This window comes from Octopus bimaculoides, chromosome 4 (assembly GCF_046866305.1).
Source record: "Octopus bimaculoides isolate indiv1 chromosome 4, ASM4686630v1, whole genome shotgun sequence".
Classification (NCBI taxonomy): Eukaryota; Metazoa; Mollusca; class Cephalopoda; order Octopoda; family Octopodidae; genus Octopus; species Octopus bimaculoides.
In genome coordinates, this window is record NC_142931.1 from 142,205,894 (window position 1) to 142,225,112 (window position 19,219).

The following is a 19,219-nucleotide window of genomic DNA, read 5'->3' on the forward strand; positions in this document are numbered from 1 at the left end:
CCACCACACGTGTCATTTGCCCGATCTCCCAAGAAATATATATCAAATGTTTTTAGGGGTCACAGCTAGGAAGAGGTCAGTAGTTATGAAATATGGCACCGCAAATAACGACACAATAGTACAAAAAAAAAGCTGGGTTCGGACAGCTGAAAAAACAATAGATTTATGAAGAAATAAAATTACGATTTATATACACTCGTACATACATACATAGAGGTAATGTGGGTTTTTTTAATAATAATTTAAGTCGCTCTATCTCTGTCTCTCAAACACGTGTGTACGAAAAGTCGCTGAAGGGATTAGATTCGGTTTGAATATAATAAATTTCATATTTAAGATATATATATATATATATATATATTACACCCCGGATTTGTTAACAGGCCTCGAATGAATATTGCGACCTGTCCGTTTCGTGAAACCGATTGGTGTGGGGGAGAGAAATATAAGGAGCAAATGCCTGTTGTGTATCAGTTGAGATTAAATGTGAAATAAATGAATGACAATCAAAAGAAGGAACAAATTACCTACCAACATTGCATGCTTCGCTAATTAAGTCTTCCCCTTTTGGCACAATATGGCAACAATATTCGTTGGTTGCTATAGCTTTATTACGTACGAAACAACACAGAGGAGAACCCCGACTTCACAATCACTCATATAGACCGACAGTATACAGTCCTTGCCACACACACTAATGAAATCCTATCTTACAATAAAAGCAATATAACATAAAAGCCAACATTAGGCGAGAGATACGGGGAAAGAGAAAGAGTGTTTTTGTGTCAGTAAGAGACAGAGAAATGGAGAGAGGGAAGAAAGAAACAGAAAGAGAATGGGAGGGAGAGAGACAAAAAAAAATAGAGAGAGAAACGGACAGAGAGAAATAGAGAAGGGGAAGAGAGAGAGAGAGAGGGACGAAGGGGAAGTGTGAGTGAGTGAGATAAGAAATAAACAGCCACATATATACACGGTGAGAAAAAAAGAGAGGAGGGAGAGACAGCTTGAAGGCGACAAAAGTGTAGGTGTGTGTGTGTGTGATAAATAAGTCATTAGACGTTTTTAAAAAGCACAAGCAACTTTAATTTCCTGAAAAATGTTTAAACGAGATCTTCCTGACTTGAGAAGACAAGGAAGAAGAAGTAAATGTTGTGGATTGTCGTCGATGAACGGGGGTTACCAAATCGTACGCCTGGTTCGGAAGAAGCGAGGGTTTTGAAAAGGGTGGATCTCGTATCTGTGTATAAATATGTGGTGTTTAAATTTACCAACGGGAGAGAGAAAGGGGGATGCACTCAATACATGATGTAGAGTTTTATATCCATTTATTCGAAGCTGAGGCTTTCTTCCGTCGCAACTGAGTTTAGTTTCCGTTTTCCAAAGCGAGTCGCTGTGAAAAACGGAAACGCGAAATTATACTGATGAATAAGTATATACATACATACACACACACACACATATATATATATATATATATATATATATATATATATATATATATATATATATATATATATATATATATATATATACACAGATATACGTGTGTATGATGCACACACATGCGAATGCAAGAAACCTGTCAGCTTTCGAATGTATTAACGATCAAAGCGCTGTTCCAAGTGTGACCATCCCGTCTGTTTTTTTTTTAATAATATCTAGGAGTGTTTTTAATATCTAACCATTGTGTCCCTAAAGACAGTGGCGGGGGGGATGCTGTGATATGGAGATTTGGCTGCTATTTCTAACAGGTTTAAGTGACCACATGTGGACTTTGTCGTTGTCACACCGTGTCATGGAGCTGCTGTTCATCTGCAGACGAGCTCTGTCCGAGCAGATCTATGATTAAAGGTATTCCGGCCGTGGCCATCCCGTATGTTGTATATGCCTGACACTTCATGCTCCAGTGTCTTTTCGTTTTCAAAATAACAGGCAGTGATTTGAGAGACATTTCGCTACTATTTCCTAAAAAGTCAAGCGATGCCTATTTGTTGTCCCGTTTCTTTTCTTCGAGTAACTTTTTGAATAGATAAAGACTTATGAAAAAAAAATATGGGAAGCGGGATCTCCATTAGCCAAGAGTATTGCCACTCATTATTTTACCTTACACTTTATTTTTTACACGCAATCGTGATTATAGAGCGGTTTAATAGGCGCAGACGTGGCTCTATGGTAAGAAGTTTGCTTCCAAACCACATGGCTCCGAGTTCGGTCCCACTGCGTATCGTTTTGGGCAAGTGTCTTCTACTATAGCAGCAGGTCGACCAAAACCTTACGAGTGGATTTCATCATCATCATCGTTTAAGGTCCGCTTTCCATGCTAGCATGGGTTGGGCAATTTGATTGAGGACTGGTGAACCAGATGGCTACACCAGGCTCCAATCTGATAGTGGGAAATTGAAAAACACTCGTCGTGTAGGTATATGCATATGCGAGTGTGTGTATATAATGAGTGTATGCGCTTCTATTTGTACCCATCAACTACCGTTGATTTATTCACGTCGCCGTAACTTAACGGTTCGCCAAATGATACCAGTGAAATAAGTACCAAGTTTGAACAAAGGAAAACGTACGGGGGTCGATTTGTTACACCTAAACCCGACGAGACAGTGTCCCAGTATGACTGAAATAAAGTAAAAGATATAGCGGGAGATAAATTATAAAAGCACGGGAATCCGAAGAAATCGGGGCAAGATACCCGGACATAAGTGAATAATGCTATTTCCACCCTCGGGTTTTGGTCACAGACCGAAATAGAGCCTACATTCGTGGTACAATGAAATCGGAAATAATTGTGAAGAAAAAGTGCAACGAGAAAACGGAGATGGACTATTCCCCACCTTATTTATTAATTTTTTTTTTTTTACGGAATCCCACGTTTTAGGCTATGGAGATTCCGATTCTGAAAAAAAAATTTTGGAAAAATTTCAATTCCCCCCCCACCACCAAACAGGCTATTTACATGCTAGAAATAACAGCCAAATTTCACAAAACTAGTGTTAGGGTTAGGTTTAGGTTTAGGGTTACGGTCAGGGTTAGGGTTAGGTTTATCCTGTGGATCTATATAAAACCCGGGAGGGGGGGAATCGAAATTTTGAAATAGCCTAAAACGTGGGATTCCGTAAAAAAAGAAAATAAAACAGGGGGGGGGGAAGGTTCAGAATACATATAGTCCATCTGGACCATATTTATTACACGTTATGTATCTGTACATGTAGGTGACTAAAATATATCACACACATGTTGTTACCGGACAGCGGCAAGGCTGAGGCACCAATTTCAAGGGTTGACTTGAAATAATCAACTCCATCATTTATTTCAAGGAACCTAGTACTAAATTAATTAATCAATCGTTTTGCCGAATTGCTAAGTTACAGATACGTAAACAAACGTACTTCGGTTGTCACATGGCAAAGGGATACACACGCACGCACGCACACACGATACATGTACGTGTGAGCATTTACATACATACATACATACATATTAATTCACTCTCAAAACACTTAGCAACGGTGTCGCGCAGTAGGGTTGAACCTGAGATCACATGCCTGCGCCTATATATATATATTATTGTCTGGAGAGAGTCATTTTCCTTTAGTGTCTTATTACTTAACACACTCACCGGTTCGATTTCCACTTAATTATAGAAAAAATAAATAAGTAAATGAGTGGAAATCGAACCGGCGCGTGTGTTAAGTAATAAGGTACTAAAAGAGAATGACTCTCTCCAGACACAATAAAATACGCTTCAACAGACAAATCTTGCAAAGCGAATACAAAATCGAAATATATATATATATATATATATATATATATATACATATATGTAGGCGCTTATGTATATAGGTGTACGTGTGTGTGTGTGTGTATACACGCGCATACACAAAGGCGTTCTTTTAACGCCCATGTTCCATGCTGGCATGGGTTGGACGGTTGGACAGGAGCTGATGAGCCAGAGAACTGTGCCAAGATCCAATATCTGCTTTAACGTGGTTTCCACAGCTAGATGCCCTTCCTAATGCCAACCATTTTACAGATATACTGGGCACTGCCCCTCCAGTGAGGTCACCAACTGAAAAGAAACAAGACCACTCAACCGAGGTGGAGCGGGGGGGGGGGTATTGAGGGAGGTGGCTTTATTGCAGGTGACGACTGCTTGGCATTCAGATTACTCCGTCAAATGTAAGGTTTATTTATAGAATGATATTGTGAGGAGCTGACTCTGGCCAGTTTGAATGAAAAACAAGAACAGGCAGAACATTTGAGCCTGATATGGCCAGTTTAAAGGTTAAAAGGGAGGGAACCCCAGTTGAGAAAGTGAGGAGATAGGGGTGGAAGATGCATCAGAACGTACCTCAAGTTAAAGGAAAGTAGAATATAAGAGAAGTGATACAGAGGATTGGAGAGGAAGCACCAAAAATAGGATGTACTTCCTTTGAGCATCATAGGTAATGAATCCTTAAAATAAAGAAAATGGCCAGTTGGGGTAACGCATCTTTTTACTGTGATTTTACAGATTTGACTTTTTAATCTCAGATGTTTAAAACATATGACAAACAAATAAATAAATAACACTGAAAAATTACATAAGCGGCGTGGATTAAAGATTAAAAAAAAAGAAAAGAAATCGCCGTCTGCAAAACACATATCTGAAGAAGTTTGGGACTTTTAGCATACAAGAACTATTTTCTGACTATTCTTTAGGAACATCAAATGTGTGTGTAGGTGGGGGGGGTATGCACACACACATCCCACTAAGGATGCCACAATGAACATCGCATATCAACGTCTGAGGTTCTAGTGTACCATGGGGAACTTCATGGTAGAGACCCCTCTCCATGCATTCCAGGAGACAACCGTTTATATTCTCCCCTAGTTCCTGTCATGTGCTGTTAACGATGTCCAGCAAGGGAAATAACTGCCTATCTATAAAACCTGTAGCGCATCTCAGAATATCACAACACACATAATATAACATAGATTCTTTTTTCAGTGACCACTGTTTTTCACAATGTCACATCAGAATCTCTTTCCCCCATTAATTTTTGTAATTTCAATAATATCTGTAATCAAGTGGGTTCCGTTTCACAATGAACCTTTCGATTATGTCATCTGTGCTCTATGTTTGAGCAAATGGCTGCAAATGATGGGGAACACAAGACAAGTGAGAGTGTATACATTAAGAGGAAGCAGTTGAACAGAGAAACTAAGAGAGGGAGGAGGAAGAGAAGCTGGTAAGAATAAGTTATATGAATATATTTCAACATATATACATATTCCGGATGTGTGGATAGGTGTGTGTGTGTGTGTGTACATGTATATATATATATCATCATCATCAGTTTCATGTCTGATATATATATTCTTTTACTTGTTTCAGTCATTTGACTGCAGCCATGCTGGAGCACCATGTTTAGTTGAACTAATCGACCCCAGGACTTATTCTTTGTAAGCCTAGTACTTATTCTATCCATCTCTTTTGCTGAACACAGAATCGGTTCAAATTCCACTGAGGTTGACTTTGCCTTTTATCCTTTCAGGGTCAATAAATTAAGTACCAATTGCGTACTGGGGATCAATCTAACCAACTGCCCCCCACCCCCCACCCCACCCCCCCCAAAAAATTTCAGGCCTTGTGCTTAGAGTAGAAAAGAATATATTTCTAGTTTTAACAAGACTTGGGGATGATCAAGGCAGCAACTCACCCCTATTTCACCGTGCCAGCAGACAGCCCTTAGGTGGAACCTAGAAGTGATCCAGGATCTGTCCTTTACGGTATCATTATTTTTCAGTTTTAGCAAGTATCTTTGCTTATATTTGTTTTGTCTCGTATCAGTTGTTCTCGCTGGTGCTTCTCTCAGACTTCACCATGGCTAGCTGTATTATCTTCACCTTTGCATTCAGTCCTGATTTTGGGGGCAAGTCAGGACCATTTCCACTTCCTTGGCATCTTACACAAGCATATTGGTAGCATGTGCCTTCTGGCCTTCTAAGAAACATATGAAATTTCTTTCACTGCTGATTTCTTTATCAATGCTTGCCTCTTCTTCACCAATCATAATGCTGTCTAACAAGACATATATGGCTTGAAGAAGGCATAAGAATCAAACAATGCTTTCTTTTTCCATTAGATCTATAGAAGCTATAGTGTTTCTGGGCCTCTATAATCAAATTGCTGGATGGAAGTGTTTAGCCATATTCCATATTATTAAGAAAATGCAAATTTCTTCCACCTGTCAATTTTGTTGCTTCAAGAAATTATAAGATTTCTCTTTCTATAAAATCGGTTTTATGAGGAAGGTTCTTTTGAAAAACATGCATGGGCACTTAGATGTAGGGGAAATAATCCCTTTTTATAGTAAGGGGATTTCTAGGTAAGGACTAACCCTTACTTCTAAGATGAAATGGATCAGTTGGCTAAAATGTATTTCTCATCATAAGGACAAGAGGAAAATATTTCACATTTGCAGTTCAGACATATTCTTCAATCATTGTATTCAACCTTGACAAGGAAATATTTTTGCTTGTTTAATTATCTAAAAGTACGATAACAAGAAACATGGAAAGACAGACCGACAGTTAAAAAACAGACATAAGACACACAAGCATGTTTTAGATTAGACGGTTAACAGAAAATATAAAGAAAAAGAACTTTTTGAAAGACAGAAGAAAACAGAATACAATGGAGAAGAGTGATTAATTGTTAAACAAATTTGTCTATTTCACTAAATTGACAGAATCATTTTGTAGGCTTATATTTATTCTGTTAAAGAATAGATGTATTTAGTTGTTAGATAGAAACAATATTTATATATTAAATTACTGAATTACTCTGTCACTGAATTAAAGTATTTACCTTTGTTTAAATAAATAGCAAAATAGATTTACCTACAAGTTTATTAATTTCAGAAAGGTAAAAGGATATTATTCATATATAATAAAAGATAACAGTGGCTATTTGTTACAATAATACATCTGTCTATTTATTAATTTTCTTAGAAGAAGCTTATTTCAATTTGTTCAGAGTCAAGGGAGAAAGCTGTCAGAAGGAAACAGAAAATCAGAAGAAAAAATCAATAACACAGGAGGAAGAAAAGATAAAGATTACTTTGTACGTTGCTTTCATAAACTAAAATAATTAAAAAGTTTCTTACCACAAACCCTTTAGCATTCTGATTACTCAGTCAAAATTCACATTGTTTTGAATTAATTATGCATTAGCTCATAGCTTCTAAATTTTGATTATGCGATCGTTTATTTTTAGAATGACATTGTAGGTTTGGTATAAGAGGCTGAATCTAGATGGTTTAAACATAAAGTACGTAGAATATTTGGGCCAGATATGGCCTGTTTGAATGCTAAAGGGTTAATAAAAAAATGTAAAACATGAATGCTTGTACCTTAATTCCTTGTTTATAAACCCCTAAGATGAACAGCCATTTGTATGAATTTTGCTCTTTTGAAAGGAGTTTAGATCAGATCCATATCAGATATATTGCATGCTGTTTGAATTTACAAAGGGCTTTCCAGCAATAGAAGCAGCAAGAAATACTCATTCTGTCTATGGAAATGAATGTTATAAGTATCAGCACATGCCAACAATGGTTTAGCCAGTTTTGCTCAGGTAATTTTTCATTCGCAGAGTCTCCTTGATCTGGATGACCTAGTTCTATCAATATTGAGCTTCTAAAGACCATAGTTGAAGAAAATCCAAAGCAAACTGCACCAGGATTAGCAAAATAGTTCAATTCAAATCCCACTTTGATTATGAAACAACTTCATGAACTTAGAAAAGTACTCAAACTTGGTCAGGAAGTCCCTTATCATCTAACTGCCTCCCAATTTAATCAGTACGTAACCTTTTGTTTGTCATTAACCCTTTAGCATTTAAACTGGCCATATCCGGCCAAAATATTCTGCCTGTTTTATGTTGAAAGTGACCAGATCTGGCCTCTCCTCTACAATGCCTCTCTAAGACTAAACAATCACATCACTGAAATCTCAAAGCTATGAGATAATGCATGATTAATTCAAAACAAGGTGGATAAATAAGCACTGCATTTAACACAGTTATCTGAATGCTAAAGGGTTAAAGAGTAGACTTGCTACTGAACCTTTCTTGGGTAGAATCATCACAAGCGAAGAAAAATAGAATCTCTATAATCATATCCAATGACAAAGAAGAATCTGTCCCCAAACCAGAATTACACACAAAACAAGTTATGTTGTGTTTGGTGTGATATGAAGGGTGCCATTTATCATGACACGTTAAAGCAAAACAGAACAATTAATGTGGAGACATGCTGTCATCAACTGGAAGCACTACACAAAAAGCACCCATCATTGGTCAGTCATGAAGGAGTGTTGCTCTTAAACAATAATGCAAAACCATACATTATCCAGGTCACCCAGGAAAGGATTATAGCACTGAACAGAAGTTTTGCCTTGTCTTCTTTACTCACTTGACCTTGCGCCATCTGACAATCATCTTTTCAGACCATTGCAACATTTCGTATAGGGAGAACAGTTTATTATCTGTGAAAGGTTAAAAATTATATCAAGTGTTCTTTTGAAACCTGAAGAATGTTATGCTCGAGGGATCGACAACTTGCCAAATATTTGGTATTATGTCATCAACAAAGAAGGAAAATATTACCTTGATTAAATATATCAATTAAGACCAAAGAAGCATTTGTTTCTTCCCCCATCATGAAATGCAACAAAACCATCTCTCTAACCTAATACACACACACAACAGTATCCACCAGACCATCAGATGCAGTTATACATCACTGGTCACAATGCACTTCCAACTCTGTCTTGACTGTGAAGTTCTTTCCATCATGACCCTAACTGCTAGAGACTTACCTCCTTTTGTCAGTCATTAAGACAGTGCTTTTGAGTTGTTTTAACTCTTATTTTTAGCATGTCAGCACCCGCCGTCACTTTTGTGACTTATTAATTTTGCATTTAGGTTTTATATATATATATATATATATATATATATATATATAGGTGCAGTCTCAACGCATGGCACCTTGGGCAAGTATCTTCTACTATAGCCTCGAGCTGACCAAAGTCTTGACTGGATTTGGTAGACAGAAACTGAAAGAAGTCCATTATATATATATATATATATATATATATATATATATATATATATATATATATACATATATATATATATATATATATATATATACATATATATATACATATATATATATATATATATATATATATAGGTAATATTTGTGTGTCTGTTTGGCCACCATCACTTAACAACCAATGCTGGTGTGTTTACGTCCCCGTAACTGAGCGGCTCGGCAAAAAGAGACCGATAGAATAAGTACTAGGCTTACAAAGAATAAGTCTTGGGGTCGATTCATTTAACTAAGGGTGGTGCTCCTGCATGGCCACAGTGAAATGACTGAAACAAGAATATATATATATATATATATATATATATATATATATATATATATATACATATATATGTACATACATATGTACATACATACATTCGTACTATACATACATAACATATATATAAATATGTGTGTGTGTGTGTGTATATAAAATGTTTATCCTTTCTGTCTCTGAAGATGACCAGATTAGATTAACTCTGTGTATCCTGAATAAATTATTAGGTCAATATTGGCATAAAATCTACAATTACAGTGGGTTCATGTAATAGCAGAATCGTGATTCAGTGAGGCTCTTGTTTTCCATTCCTTGCTCTTTACCTGTCTTGCAAATTACTTTGTGGCCTTATTAGTATTAGTGGCATAAGAAAAGTACCCACTATGCACTGCAAAGTGGTTGGCATTGGGAAGGACATCCAGCTGTAGAAACCATGCTCAGACTATCACTAAAGCTCAATGTAGGCCTGCAGCTCATTGTCTCTGGACCATGTCATCATCATCATCGTTTAACGTCAGTAGGGTTAAAATGAATTTGTTTGAAATTTTAAGGCGTTGCCATTATTTTGTCCAACCCCTGTATATATATATATATATATATATATATATATATCATCATCATCATCGTTTAACGTCCGCTTTCCATGCTAGCATGGGTTGGACGATTTGACTGAGGACTGGTGAAACCGGATGGCAACACCAGGCTCCAATCTAATTTGGCAGAGTTTCTACAGCTGGATGCCCTTCCTAATGCCAACCACTCAGAGAGTGTATATATATATATATATATATATATATATATATATAGTACAAATGGAACAAGGGGAATAAGAGACAGAGCAGTTGGACAACTGGAGAGGTTTCAACAGGCAGACAAAAATTCAAAAGATTGTGGTTAAAATGTAAATATAAACAAAGAATACACAAAATGTTATGCAGAGCGAATTGCACACTGAAAGAAAGCAAAAGAACCAGGCTGACATTTTGGGTGAACCCTTTATCAAATTGGAGCAAGAAAGAAATAAGCAAGAAAAAAGAAACAAAAGTATGTGTATAACAGATTTGTGTGTGTGTGTGTGTGTGTGTGTGTATGCTTCTTTCAGTTTCCGACTACCAAATCCACTCACAAGGCTTTGGTCAGCCCGAGGTTATAGTAGAAGACACTTGCCCAAGGTGCCACGCAGTGGGACTGAACCCAGAACCATGTGGTTCGTAAGCAAGCTACTTACCACACAGCCACTCCTGCACCTATAATACACACACACACACACACACATGCATGTAAATATATACATACATCCACTTCCCATGCGTGCAGGAGTCTGACAGAATTTGCTGAAGTAGATTATCTACAACCAGATGCTCTTCCTGTAGCAAATCCTCAGCTGTTTCCAAGTCAGGTAATACTTCGCCATGACCAGATAGGTTTCCATGAAACCATGAGAATGAAGGACACCACTTGTGTAAATCTATCATGTGAATCTAAGGAGACAGTAACATACACACACATGTATATATATTTATATATGACAAGCTTCTTCCAGTTTCTGTCTACCAAATCCACTTATAAGACTTTGGTCAGCTCAGGGTTATAGCAGAAGACACTGGCCGAAGGTGACACACAGTGGGGCTGAATCTAAAACCATGTGACTGAGAAGCAAATTTTCTGCCCCCACAAAAATTTTGTAAGAAAAAACATGTAAACTTCCAGAATTGATATCATGAATGATTAATTTATTTCAATTTATTTTCCCTTCTCTCACAGCAAGGCTAAATCATATTTCAAACGCTGACCCCAGTAGACACTTACTTCAAAGCCTTTTCTTGCTGTGAAGACACAAGGCTAGGCACATTATAAAAACCTGCCGAGCCAAGTGTCTTCACAGCAAGAAACTATTACTAGCTTGTATCTTTACACTGTATACATTAAATGATATTTATCTTTCACTGGATGAAGGACTTTTTTGTTGATCTTACCTTAACAGAACACTAAACTATACACAGACAATTGTGTGAGTGAATGTATACATTTATACTGAGGCTCTGAAGTTGACTTTGGGGGTATTTAAATTCAGAACCTAAAAATCTAAAACAAATATCACAATGCACTTTGCCTGATACTCTGCAAAACCATGACCCCATTTAACATCTGTTTTCCATGTTGGCATGGGTTGGATGGTTTGACCAGAGCTGGCAAGCCACACAGCTGCACCAGTCTCCAGCTTGATTTGGCATGGTTTCTATGGCTGGATGCTCTTCCAGATGCCAACCACTTTACAGAGTGTGCTGGGTGCTTTTACTTGTCACAGCACAAGCACACTTTCATGAATGCTTTTTATGTGGCACCAGCACATAAAAATTGCAGGAAAATCCTCCACATCAGAAGATGGGCATATATCACTGTTGTTTTAACATCCACTTTTCCATGCTAGCATAGGTTGCATGGAATTTATCGAGGCAGATTTTCTACAACCAGATGCCCTTGCTGGCACCAGCCCTCATCTGTTTCCAAGCAAAAGTGATATTTTCCCCTTGGCCAGACATATCCATCCTCTCAGGATATTGGAAACGAACGACATAACTTGTATGATACGGATAGTCATTTAAAACTCTCACAGAATGTCAAGACAAGGAGATGCAAGCATCTCACACATATACATGCATATTGCTCACATGGCTTTGGTCGGCACAGAACTTTCATAAGAAACACTTGCCCAAGGTGTCACACACTGGGACTGAACTTAAAACCATGTGGTTGGGAAGCAAACTTCTTAACCATATAACCATGTTTGCATTTTTAAATTTTGGGTGATGGGGGTCTGTTAATCAAATCCCTCTGCCCCAGTACTTGCCTGGTACCATATTTTATAAATCCAAGTGTCATGGAATATGACGCTGACCTTAGGAAGATTTGATCTCAAAATGTAAAAAGCTGAAAGATATTTTGCAAGACACTTTAACTGACGTTTTCATTATTCTGCTAATAATGTTTCTTATCTAACCACAAGTCCAGCAATTTTCAGGGACAGGGTGTTTGTCTATTATAGTGCTCTGCAACAGGTATGCTGTGGCACACTGGTGTGTCACAAGATGATGCTATGTGTGCCACAGTATGAACTGAAGAAAATTTTTCTCCCTATACTTTTAGTTTATATTGTTAGTTCAAGTGTGCCACCAAATTTTAAAAAGAATGTAAGTATAAAAGTTGCAGAGGGCTGGCAAACCAGGAGGATGCATCAAGCTCCAATCCAATCTGGAAATGTTTCTACAGCTGGATGCCTCTCCTAACGTCAACCACTCCGAGAGTGTAGTGGTTGCTTTTTATGTGGTACTGGCATCAGCCACGCTTGAAGGTTGCATTTCATGTGCCACCGGCATGGGAGCCAGTCAGGCGGCACTGGCAACGACCACATTTGAATGGTACTTTTTACGTGCCCTGGCTTTACTTGGAACTGCACACATACTGCATAAAGTGTTGTCTGTCTGAGGCCTTTGTGACTTGACAGCCAGCACAAACCCCTACCACACACACACACACAGTATCTTCAATCTACAACACCACAATATTGTATACTATGTAACATCATCAATAATAATAATCCTTTCTACTATATAAGCACAAGGCCTGAAATTTTGGGGGAGGGACTACTTAATTACATTGACCCCAGTGCTCAACTGGTACTCATTTTATCAACCCCAAAAGAATGAAAAGCCAAGTCAACCTTGTTGGAATTTGAACTCAAAACATTGATGGATGAAATGCTGCTAAGCATTTTGCCAGGTGTACTAAGTATTTTACCAGCTTGCTACTTTTATAGAAAATATAGACACAAGGCTTGAAATTTTGGGTGGATGGGACTAGATGATGACACTGACCCCAGTGCTCAGCTGGTACATACTGACCCAGAAAGGATGAAAGTAAAGTCAACCTCAGCAGGATTTGAACTCGGAACATAAAAAGCCACAAGAAATGCCTGTATACATAGATACATGTCCTCTAATAATATCCTCTATGCAGTACCCAGTTTTAGCTATCTTTATTCAGTTTCTTAAAGAATATGCCCAGTTTGCTTTTGCTCATGTTGTACAACCAGACATGAACCCAAATATATAAAGAAATATTATGGTAAACAAATCTAATTCTATTAGGTCAAGCTACTATGCAGAGGCCTCCCTTGTTGGATCACACACACACACACACACATATACATACAACATATATCCTTAAATAAAGCAAGACACATAGGTGCATTATGAAAAGCCTTTGGCTGGTGATTTTAGAGGGTATAGCCATCATGCCTTTTTCTTTGGCCCAGAGTGTTTGTGTATATACACACACATAATAGGGTATGATTTGAGTGGTATTTGGCTACTATTACAGTATGTTGCAGGAGCAAACACAAACCAAACTTTTAAGTCATTGCTACTGTCATGTGTGTTGCAAATATTAAGAAGGGATTCGATTGGTTAAACAATTTCAGTACATAGTCCATTTAATGAGCAGTGTAAATTTAACAAAGTCCAATTAAATTTTTCCTTTCGTAAATTCTTTTTCTCTTCTTCAATTATGTTACCTTGTTGAATCCATTTCAGCTTTTGTGTATTCACATTTCTCTATTCCAATGAAGGTAACCATCTGTCTCCCCTGCAGTAAAACAATAGTTCCTATCCCTCTATCATACTTTAACCACACATCACCTTTCATAAAGCCATCACCCTTAGTTGAGGGGGTTTTGTATCACGAGTTACTTGGCAATCTCAATGGTACAGTGAAATGGTTGGCATTAGGAAGGCCATCCAGTTGTAGAAACCATGCCAAAGCAGACATCAGAATTTGCTGTAATCATGCCAACATGCAATCATATAAAAAGTGAGCATTAAAACAACGATGTGAGTGTTTGTATATATAATCATTATATATATGTATATATACCATACATATGCATTATGTGTATATATAATCGGGTAGCAAAAGTCAACCCTGCAATATTAAGAGAGAACATGTGCGTGATTAGTAACATGTGATTAACGTGAGGTGAAAAATAGCCTTCGTAAATACATGGATTTCTATAATTCAGCTGTGGACATGTCTGTGTGAATATATTTCCTTTTGTTGTAGCATTTGACGACGAATTTAACTTCCCTATATGGTTTTTGGGGAGGAACTTACGTTTTTTTAAAAATTTTTATACGTGTGGGTTAAGTCGATTTTATTAATTCGATATCTTTATTATTATAATTAATATTGCTAACTGGCATTTTCGAGGACCATTTCTTCTAGTGTTGCTTTTGTTGTTGACATCGACACATGCTTTCAATGGCAAAAAGGAAAGGATGGGTTTTTTTTCCAGTTTTATTTATTTAGTACACCTACTTTCATACAAACGGATATTACAATACTGAAAAACAAATTTTCCAATATATATATATATTTTCAAGTGTTTACTCCCGCCTCTCATTTGCGTACCGTTTCCTTTTCCCTATGAGGTACAGGAGACTTCTAAGAAACAGCTATTCCAAAAATCCGCCTACACACACACAAAGATCATGTATCGGTATGTTTTCCTGGAAATTTATATACCTAAACATACACACACAAACGCAATGCATTCTGTAAAAATAGACAACTAAATTTATACACAGATAGCGAACAGGTCAACACAAACGTCTGAATTGTTGTTTCGGTAAATACCAATGCATGTAGACATAGCAGATCAGATCGAGAAGTTAAAATGCTTTTTTCAAGATACTTTGGTGGACATTGGAATTAGACACTGAGGGAAAATGGCTGTAACTTTTTTATTTTTTAATTTTGGCGATTTTCGTTTTCGATAATGTGTTCTGTCACGGTCATGCGATTCCTCCCCAAAAAAAAATTTGGACCCCCTCTCCCCCTAACCCTAACCCTTGGACCCCCTCTCTCCCTAACCCTAACCAGATTTGGCTGTTATTTCTAGCATGTAAATAGCATGCTTGGTGGGGGCGGGGAATTGAAATTTTTCAAACAATTTTTTTTCAGAATCAGAATTGCTTTCGAATTTTGTTACAGGCTTTCTATTTTTTTTTATTTTGTATTGTTCGTTTTCGAATATATGTTCTCTGGTAAAAAGCGTGACATGTAGAACACAATGTCAAAAATGAAAATCGCCAAAAAAAAAAAAATCACCCCCCCCCCCCCCCGTGGGGAGGGGGGGACCAAAAATTTTTTATAGGGGGAATCGCATGACCGTGACATATAGAACACATTATCGAAAACGAAAATCGCTAAAAATTAAAAAATAAAAAAGTTACACCCATTTTCCCTCAGTGTCTAATTCCAATGTCCACCCAGTTGTTTATCTTTGTTGATTACCTATACACGAGTGATATCTCCCATAAATTGGTTAATTTATCATATATAACACTGCTAGAGTAGATGATCGAATGCTGTTTATAAGTACCTGGGTTTCGAGCGAGATAGAAAATCAAAACATTGATGGGAAGGTTTTGTTTTGATTTATCTTTCTGAAATAGATACGTACAAATTATGGTAATTTTTCAGATTAACACCCGCAGGATTTTCACTAGGGTGTTAGGGTGTTAGGTTAGGGTCTAGGGTTACGGTTACGGTGTCATGGTTTAGGGTTTGGGTTAGGGAATTCCGTTCCTAACCATAACCGTAACCCTAACACCCTAGTGAAGATCGTGCGAGTGTTAATCTGAAAACTTACCCAAATTATGAGCTGCCTGAACATGGTGACAGCTCCGAAGTTTGAGAACATAAAACAGAGGGTGTAGGAAAACGAAGTGGAAGTAGCAATATATATATGTATGGCATAGCCCAGCATGGTCACAGCTCGAAGGTGGAAAACATGAAAGAATAGAGAGGTGGTAGGAAGAGGAAGTAGGTTGTGGGTATATATATATAAATAAGAATGTGTTGAGCATGTATATATAAAATGCTTACCTGATCTACACTGGCAGACATCACAGATGAGTTTTGGCCTGAAAGACTTCAATGATGATTGTAGTGGTGGTGGTCGTGCGGGATGTTGTTGTTGTTGTTGTTGTTAGTAGGAGTAGTTGTAAGAGTAGAGTTTTGTAGAGTGGTGGTCGGTTGGTTGGTTAGCGACAAGTTTGGCAAGTGTCCGTCCGTTTAAGAGTGAAGGTCTTGCTGTACGATAAGTAAAGTGGTGTTGGTCACAGAAAGGTAGGGGGAGACGACGACGTTTAAATTACAGTGCTAGAAAAGGGGGGAAAATGCTATGTCCCTCTTCTGATGAGTCTTTTTTTTTCTTATTCTCCCTCATTCGAGGGGTTTTTCGAGATGGGAGTGGGGAAAACAAATGTTAAAAAACTCCAGAAGTAGAATGCATGTATAAGAAAGACACTTATTAACGATTCTGCCTTTGGAATTTTTTAAGGGATAATTTCTTTCCCTGTTTGTTTCCTTGTGTAGAAGTTTTGAGGGGTAAAAAGGGGGAAAAAAGGGCTTTGAAGATAATATAGAATGAAGGGAGGGGACGGCTTGCGGGTGAGAGGGGCCCAACAAACCCCTTGAGGTCCGTTAAAAAAATATATATATATGTATATAGTTATACATACATATATATATATTTATGCATGTAGGAGGCTCCAGTAGAGGCGGTTTGCCAGTGAATGTAGCTTGTAAAGTGACGGAGCAAGAAAGTGAGGAGGAGTAGTATTAGTTGGGGTGATAGTTGTGGTGGCGGTCATTCAGGGATCGCAGTTAATAATAATGCTAAGAACGTTGGTAAATATTCTGGTCCTTGATCGTGAACTCTGAAGAAAAAGACACAAGAAAAAAAATAATAGAAGTCAACAAATAATTAACAATTTTAATTAAAATCTTGCTTATATCTATTAGCAACACTTTTTCTTTGTTCTCCTATTTTTTAATATATATTGTTTCTTCTATGCTCACAGGTCATATGTATGTATGTATATACATATACACACAGATGTGTATGAGTATGTGTATGGATGTATGCGCGTTTTCCCCCAATTTCTTATTAATTCCGCTACAATTAAATTAGTTCTTTTTTGTCGATTTGTAGATATATGGAAATCTTGTTTCCATATATGCATACATACAAAAATACTTTAACGCAAGACAAATTTTTAAAATTTAATAAGCACCCAAGAAATCGCATTACAGCTTTTAATTTAATTTCTCGTGGTCCTGAGCAAAAATTCCGCCAGAGTTGATAATAATTAGCGCAATTCTGTGGTTAATTGTCCTGATTATGTACATATTCTTCTCCTACAGAAGAAATATCAAAGCTTTTCTTTTTTTTTAGGTTTATTTAGATTGCTTTTTATCTTTTTTTCAACAATTGTTAATTTAGTTACGAAACATTTTATAATAAATTTGTCTGTTTTAATAATAAATCTTTAAGAGCAAGAATCTTGTTTGTTTTAGGCTTTGTAGATAAAACTTAAAGGTTACCTTTTTGTATATGTAAATACAAATTACCAATAGAAAACCATTTAACGATGACCAAACTTCGGTTCCCGGTACATTTTTAGTCACAATTGAAGAATAATAAAACTGAGATGAAAGGTAGTGAGAGGGGGGAGTTAGACAAGTTCTCGCACTGATTAGAAGCAACCGTAAAAAGGAACGAAATTTTAGCGTAATAATATGATTATAAATTCTATTTGAAAAAAAGAAAAAAGTGTTATGCTGTCTTCTTTATTGTGTCACGTTTAAAAAATGATATATTTAAATAAAGGAGAGGAAAACGCGCGGTAAAATATACAAATAACATAATTTCATGAGATAGACCGGCGGAAAAAGAACCGCAGCGAATACAGCTCGGGGCTTCCTAAGAAGGACGAAGGGGTTAGGAGATTCATTGTTTGTGTTATCGTGTTTGTAAGGGGTAGTTTGATTGTTTGTGAGGTTATTTTCCATTGTTATATATATATTGACAAAAGAAAACCGTACATATTTCCTGACAAGTTATCAGGACACAAAGAATTCATCGTGGTACATTGAAAGTCTCCCCCACCACCACCACGATCTGTTGATCTGGTTCCGAGAAAACAAACTCATACCCTATATATATATATTATATATAATGCATCTTGTGACTACGCAGAAGGTCTCTAAATTATACGAGATAGCAACTATGTAGTTCGGTTCACTTTTTTTTATTTAACATATAAAATAAATTGAGACGGTTTTGGTATGGTGTCGAAGCAAACTCAATCTTGGCGGAAGTTAACCTCTTTATTCACTCATCTTTCTTCCTCCTCGCGCATATATATATATATTTCGGATGATATATATATGTATATATATATACACACGCGCGCACTTCACGCACATAAATGTCTATACACACTCTGGCTCTTTGCAAAATAAAAGTGCGCCTACAACATTCACGATAGCACTGGTATTTGGGATTTCGTTGTCATTAACTTATGAGCGTGCAAAAAGTAAAAAGAGGTGGTAGGGGGGATGATATATGGTTCGAGTTTCTATACAGCAACACTGACACCAACCGCACACATCATCCACCTCTATATAACATAAAAGATTAATTAAAACTTAAACGTTTAATATTACTATTTTTTTTAACAGTTAAGCTTTTAAAACACGTGATAAACTGACGTCACTCGTCTTACATTCATTTTCGCCAAATTTTATGGACGTCGAGTCTTATTTTCGTAGTCAGGTACTCGTTCTATCGCCAATGGTTATATATTTCCTCATAGATATTCCTTTGCTTGAGAAGTTAGAAAAAAATTATTCAACACACACCTAGATATATTTAGATATAATAGTA

The 19,219-nt window shown here is 37.0% G+C and overlaps 1 protein-coding gene across 4 annotated transcripts in view; it reads right to left on the reverse strand.

Annotated features, from left to right (window-relative positions):
* The window catches only part of LOC106881375 (YTH domain-containing family protein 2), an 80,162-nt gene extending 63,083 nt beyond the window's left edge, over positions 1-17,079 (reverse strand). For 2 of the 4 annotated variants that reach the window (XM_089351584.1, XM_052967530.2), the window contains exon 1: positions 16,372-17,079. In XM_089351584.1, the coding sequence (XP_089207710.1) occupies positions 16,372-16,392 (21 nt within the window). In that variant the 5' untranslated portion in view covers positions 16,393-17,079. Of the gene's footprint in view, positions 1-531; positions 718-16,371 lie in introns of those variants that run through there. The other 2 variants (XM_089351585.1, XM_052967531.2) reach the window with 1 other exon arrangement.
* Positions 17,080-19,219: the final 2,140 nt, after the last annotated feature.